Source organism: Epinephelus moara, chromosome 5 (genome assembly GCF_006386435.1).
Source record: "Epinephelus moara isolate mb chromosome 5, YSFRI_EMoa_1.0, whole genome shotgun sequence".
NCBI lineage: Eukaryota > Metazoa > Chordata > Actinopteri > Perciformes > Serranidae > Epinephelus > Epinephelus moara.
This window is the reverse complement of record NC_065510.1, coordinates 43,325,448-43,332,556: the sequence shown is the minus strand read 5'-3', so window position 1 is coordinate 43,332,556 and position 7,109 is coordinate 43,325,448. Positions and strand designations below refer to the sequence as shown.

At 40.0% G+C, this 7,109-nt stretch overlaps 1 protein-coding gene across 1 annotated transcript in view; it reads right to left on the bottom strand.

The window, feature by feature from the left end:
* LOC126390126 (multidrug and toxin extrusion protein 1-like) overlaps window positions 1-5,197 on the bottom strand; it is a 42,116-nt gene extending 36,919 nt beyond the window's left edge. Inside the window, exon 1 of the mRNA XM_050044277.1 lies at window positions 4,646-5,197. Within this exon, the coding sequence (XP_049900234.1) occupies window positions 4,646-4,822 (177 nt within the window). The 5' untranslated portion in view covers window positions 4,823-5,197. The remainder of the gene's footprint in view (window positions 1-4,645) is intronic.
* Window positions 5,198-7,109: the final 1,912 nt, after the last annotated feature.

Genomic DNA, 7,109 nt, shown 5'->3' with positions numbered 1-7,109 from the left:
AGTAGGCTGTGAGTGGCTCAAATAACACTAATAAATAACATAAAATAAACAAAGTTAACGAATGAAACGAATTAATTTAACAAATGAATCACTTGGCCATAATATTGCTGTGAAGGAAGAGAATGTTGCTGACCGACTGTCACTTGGCCATAATATTGCTGTGAAGGAAGAGAATGTTGCTGACCGACTGCGGTCCCAATCTCGTGCGTCTCTCTTCCAAGATGCGCCCACAGACACTAAAAAGGCCCGCTCTGAAGGCGCACTGGGAAGTAGAGAGCTCAGTGCGCCTTCAGACCTTGTTTTGGTCGGGTCCCGCAGGACCAATCCCAATGCAGCCCTCTAACACCAAGCCACTTTTTTGCATATGACCTGATGGTTCACTCCATCTTCTCCACGGTTGTTATTGGGACTTTGTAAACGGTGAGTGGCCACAGCGCCTGGGGAAGGAGACCAAACTGTAGGCACCAGAGCTTCAGTTTCCCAGGCAGTAGAGTCTTATCGATGTTCAGAATCAGAATCAGAATCGGGTTTATTGCCAAGTAGGTTTTCACATACAAGGAATTTGGCTTGGTGTATTGGTGCATAACAAAGAATATAAAATATATAAAAAATATAGAGTAATTAGAAGCATGCATATAAAATACTATAAACAATTAAATATAAAATCTGAATGCAAATAACAATAGTAATAGTAAAATAAAAAATATGTACACTGTGAACATGTATATGAGAGTGTTAACTAGAATGACCAACCAGTCAGGAGACAGGGGTCCTCAATGCTGACCCATATTGGCTGCCCACTCCACGTAAAGACACAGATATCTTTTCAAAAATAAACTGTACAGTAGTGTTGCACGGTATACTGGTACCAACGGTAGACCACGGTACTTAAACACCAAGGTACATATGATACCATAATTTTGGAGTACCATAGTGCCACGGTACCTCACGGTACTACTACTGTGGGATAAGTTCAAAAGTCCAATCGCAAGAGGGTGATTGTCCATGTGCCGTCCAGTAACATATTCAAATTGAGTGCCAGGTGGCCAGCACGCACCGTTATTGGCCAGCGCACGCCGGCCACCTGGCACTCAATATGCTGCTGCAGTGGTTTGTTTTCCAGTGACATTTCAGGTATTAGCTGAGCTATTGAGTATCTTTAAGCAGTGAAAGTTATTATTTATTTCTTTTTACTTGTAGGCTAGATTTGTTTATATATGCTACAGTGAATTGTTTTCTACGGAAGCTCATTGCATTCACTGGATAAAAAAAAATCAGACACCTTATCTTGTAATTACGAGATAAGGATCTCGGCAGAAAAAAATTCATTCTTTTCTGTCACCAATTAATGCTAAACAATATAAATCTTAAGTATGAAACAGATCAAAATATATACGGTGCGCACTGTTGTAACATCTCCTTGCTTAGTGTAATACTCCGTCGTAATTTACAATATATACACATTATAATAAAGATATGGGATATAGTCAAGATGGCACCAACCGAGTGGCAGCTGGTTACAGTAGTTCCGACCCCCCTTCATGGATGTGCAGTATGTGGTTCTGAGCGAAGCAGTGGCCAATGTGGCACCTTTCCTGATCTCATAATTACGAGATCTTATCTTGTAATTACGTGATCCTGATCTCGTAATTACGAGATCTTTTCTCGTAATTACAAGATCTTTATCTCGTAATTATGAGATAAGGCCACTCATTTTTTTTTTATCCAGTGAATGCAATGCGCTTCTGTAGTTTTCCTACGGTGCGAGCATTTTACTCGCATTTGCAACTAAAAATAGTTTTGTGCGAGCAAAAGAAATCATTCAGGAGCACACTGTGCGAGTACAGATTTCAAACAGCAGCAGAAACGAAAGGCGAATCCTGCCGGATGTGAGCTGAACGAGAAGCCAGGCTCCAGGTCCAATAATTTCCTCTTCGATGGTGTCATGACTGCCCAGAAGTACCTGAACAGCCGAGCCGTGGCGGCACACAGTATGTGACGTGTCAGAGGGGAAACGAGCCGTTCACATTTCTCTCTTTGTGGCAGGTAACGGTCCTCAAACCTCACCGCACTTAAGGGACTGTTCTTAACTTGTCAGGGGAGGAGGGTGGCTGGTTGATTTTTATTTTATTTATTTATTTTATTTTGATCCCCCCCTATGTTAATCACTTATTGATGCTGTTTTTGAAGTATGACTAAGTCAATAAGTAATTTATTCCATTGAAATATCATTGATGTATTATAGAAAAGTGATTTATCTTTTTATAAATGACAAAAGGCACGTCTGCCTCATTTTTGCTGTGGTATCGTGATACTACTTAGAACCGTATTACTTTCACTGGTATCGTACCGTGGGTCCCAATTTTGGTACCATGACAACACTACTGTACAGTTCTCTGATAATCAAAGAGCTAACAAACAAGCCATCTCCAATTTTAATATTTTTGGTCCAAAATAAATATTCAATTAAATATATCTGAATTTGCAAAATCCTCAATATGCAAAATACACATCAACTATATCCTTATTTTTCTTTCCAAATCTTTAATATGTTATAGAGTAGTCCGTTGTCATGGTGTGCTCCTATCAGTGGGGCCCACACACAATAACAAGTAAAACACTGTGTAAGTCCAAATGAGATGAGCAAAACATCATCAGCCCTTCACCTGTGGCTGAAAAATAAAAAGTTAAGATCTTCACAACTTCACACTGGTGCTACACAAATGATGGAATTTCATTTTGTTTTTCAATCGTGATGAAAAGCAAATAATAAAAGTCTTATGTAATACTTAAGACACAGAAAAGCATATGCAACATCAAAGATTCATGTGTTAGATTGAGTAGGCCTACCCATATGGAGCTACATTTGTTTCTTTATTATTCAATCAAACAGAGTAGGTTTTGCAATCAAAAAGAAGATTTGAGAGCAAAAGTATCAATATTGAAATCAAAAAATTTTTTATTGCAAGTAATAAAAATGATTGATTAAAAAATGCAAATCCAAAAGTTTTATTTGCAAATCCAAAAGTTTTGTTTGCAAATCCTAAAGTTTTGTTTACAAATCCTAAAGTTTTGTTTGCGAGTCATTTTTTTCGTTTGCAAGTCAAAAAGCTTTGCGAGTAAAAAGTTGAACCTTGTGGGCGGGGCCTAAACTGAAAGCTGTAAGACACGTCTCTATTGGCCAGTCTCAATCGGAATGACAGCTTGCAAAGCAATTTTTTTTCTTCTTCTCTCGGATGGCGGATTGCAAACAATTTAAAGGTGCATACCGTCACCTACTGTACAAGAGTGTGCAACATCATGTAACGTTAATTTAGCCTGTTTCTTAAATTCTACTCATCAGCCTAGTACGCTTGCAAAGCAACATGGGAGTTCTGTAGTTCACGGGGGAGCTGTGGCGAAAATCAATTCTGAAACCAAAGTTTTTCGGCCTCCGGTTTCCAAAAAACATTCGTCTACACGAGTGGTGTGATAAAAAAAAAAAAAGATATCCACACGAAACCGCAAAACCCACTACCAAGTGATGTAATACACATGTCAAAGCAGTAGGTGGTGATACCCACTCAATTGTGACATTATTTTATGCATATGATATCGATTTTGTATCTTTACAGATACCATACAGAAGCCCCCCATTCAATTTAAAGCATAACTGATTTGAAAAAGGCACGAGAGCAAATCTGGGTATATAAACGGTTGGTTTGCGCTGCGTTCTTCAGTTGGCAGTTACACCTAGAGTAAAGCTACTGAAGACCAGCAAAACCACCATTTGTTTTCATTTATTCTTTCAGGTGGGTAAATGTCACCTAAGTACCTTCAGATTTTAGTAGTGTACCCTTAATAGATAATTCTAGCAATTCATAAAAACATATTGGTGAAATGAACGAGTTTCGCGGCAGATAATGTGTTATTTAGAGCCTCATTGTCGGTGCCCCGATCATTCCCACTATATGGATGTACGCGGCTCTTGGGGATCTAAATATCTTCCGAAGGACTCCAAATGACACCAAACTTATCTGGGTGAGTAAACAACCGTATTTAATGCCAGAAATAAGGTCCAGGTTGTAAAAAACAGAACTTCCCCTTTAAGTGCAGTTGAACTTGCAAGCAAAACTTTAACTCACAAGCAAAGAGGACTGATCTGCAAGCAAAACCTTTTAACTTGCAAGCTAAGAGTACTGATTTATAAGCAAAATGATCGTACGTTTTTACTTACAAACAACTTGATTTTTGATTGCAGTTCAAGAAATATGCTCTCAAAACAGTTTTATATGATTGCAACAAAAAGACACAAAAATACCTCCATATACCCACCATACAGGCCGACTCACAAGCCTGCAGCTGCTCAACTACCCTAAAACAAAACACATGGTTCTCAGGTGAGACATATAAACTTGTATAAATCACAGTTGTGCCATTACCAAAGACCAGAGTGGACTTTATGACGTTTTTCTTTTTACTACTTTATAGCTGTGTAGACCTACAACACTTGAAATAAAGACTTGTGTGTATTATTATTGACATTAGCCTACTGTAAGAATTAAAAAGCAGCCTATGGAGAAAGAAAACAAACCTCTTTACAGTCGCAGACCATCGTACAATAGTAACCCCTTATTTTTCAGCCCGGTACAACAGGAGGTCTTACCACTGGTCCAGCTAGTTTAACAACTTGTATTATCTCATTTCGGTAGTCCGGCGGGACGAAGCCTCCGACGCGCTTCAGACAGCCTTCACCGGAGCCCTGAGCACACGGAGCCGCTACAGCTGCTGTCGAGGCACCGTTCATCCCGTTACATTCAGTGTGTGTTGCAGGACCGTCCATACCCAAAAAGAAGCGCTTTAATTAGGCTGGTTTTAATAACTGCTCCTCTATTTCCACCTCAAGTAAACGTCATCTACAGGTCTGTCACAGACAAAGCTGGTAGGTACATGAGTGAGTGTCAGAAGAGGAGTCACGAGTTTTTGGGGTCGCTACAGCAGTCCACAACAACCGAGATCACGTCGCGCCTCGAATCAAAACGGGATGTGACGGCTCTGACGTAGGCTGTGTAATGAGGAAATTTTGGCAAAACAGAAGATGCTGTGGACTATAGTAAAATAACAGTTTACTAGCGACGCTACAGAGTGTTTTATGGGAGTATTAGTGGAGTAAATCATGCAAACAATGAGACAGCAGATCCTCTCCACACACTGCATGTCGGAGTGCCTGTTCCTGTTTTTTAAAGCGACGTCACGCTGACGAGTAACGGTAACATCACGAGATCAAGGACCTCTGCAGCTGCCCGTGCACAGGTCATCGACCAAATCTGATCAAAATGAAAAAACGGACATATCATCGAAATTATTGAATATTATGACTTAAAGAAAACCCCTAATTTACACACACACACACACACACACACACACACACACACACACACACACACACACACACACACACACACACACAGACAGACAGACAGACAGACAGACAGATAGATAGATAGATCTGACAGCCACTATGTCACATTACACGATTGTGGAGTCATAAAATCGTGCCGTGACTTGGCCGACATGACACACTACATGATGGTCCACATCATCCCTATATGCAAACATGCATGCAGTGAATCCCCCACAACAAATTCCTGCAAAAACACATTAAAAGCCTATTTAGAAAATGAAGGGATTCTCTCAACAGAAGTTATAATGGGCTTATATTTTTATACAGCTACAGGAAGTGTTGAGTTTGAAATGACAGCGTGATGCATTAACTTTATCAAGGCAAACTAAACAAAATGGATCAAAGGTAACAAAAATATAAAAACACAGAGGGATTAATAAATAACGGCCCGTTTATAATGTAGTTTGTTTCAAATGAAGCTTTGATGAAGTTCTGTGTTTCTATTGGTCAAAGTGACGGCTGTGATGGAAGCAGTCGTGAACGACAAAAAGAAAATCAAACATACTTGACTTTCGGTCGGAACGTCGTGAGGCGTTCCAGATGCTGTGTCTGTTGTCGTCTACTATGACACAATCCACGATGGATTATCGTGTATGACACTCATTGTCGTTCACGATCTGAACCGACACCGTATGTCGCTGCGTCGGGCTAGAATCGGCCTGATATCGTGTAGTGTGTACCAGGCATTACTTATCAAAGTGTTGGTTACAAGTGGTTTACATTTGAATACTTTTTTGGTAAAAAGCTAGAGAATATAAAATTTATTCTGTCGCTTTGTTTTCTTTTTTTTAAGATTGTTTTTTTTTTTTTTTGGGCTATTGCCTTTAATGTACAGGACAGAGTGAAATGGGATGAGAGACATACAGCAAATGGTTGCAAGCCGAACTCAATCCTGCGGCTGCTGCAGCGAGGCATCACCTCTGTACATGGGGCGCCGGCACTATCCACTACTCTACCGACGCCCTGTTGCTTTGCATTTTTAAGGTGTTGGTAAAGATTGTCAGTCATGCAGGTCATGGTAGTCTTAAGTGCTATATTGTAGGTAACTGGACTTGCTTGAGTTTCTTGAAGACATTTCACCTTAATGCAAGAGGCTTTTTCAGTTCTAACTGACTGGTGCAGAGTCACAGGCTTTAAACTCTGTGTGGGTGTGACCTACCCGTCCATCATGTGTGTTGTTAGAGTTAGATGGGTCCAGGTGGGCATGGGTGTTAAGTTGTCTAGGGAAGGATCCCAAAACTGCATTGCAGTAAGGTGGTAAGTGGGTCGTAGGCCACCTCCTCTGTTTAATGATGGTCGTTGCAGTTTGACCTGGATGGCTCATTTTACACCTCTTTGAAACCATCTGTCGTCTCTGGCCAAGATATGTACATTGCTATCCTCGAAGAAGTGTCCCCTCTCCTTCAGATATAGATGGACAGCTGGACTCAGAAAAATACAACAACAAAAAGTATTAATTCACACTGTACTTTATATCCAGCTAACTTCATATTCACAGAGGATGGAATGAATTCAGATTCAGATTCAGATTCAGAATACTTTATTAATCCCCGGGGGGAAATTGTTTTTGTTCCAATGCTCCGTGCAAAGTAGAAATAGAAATACAGCATGAATGGAAACAAGAGATAAAGATGAAGATATAAATAAAATACTAAAATAGACAATG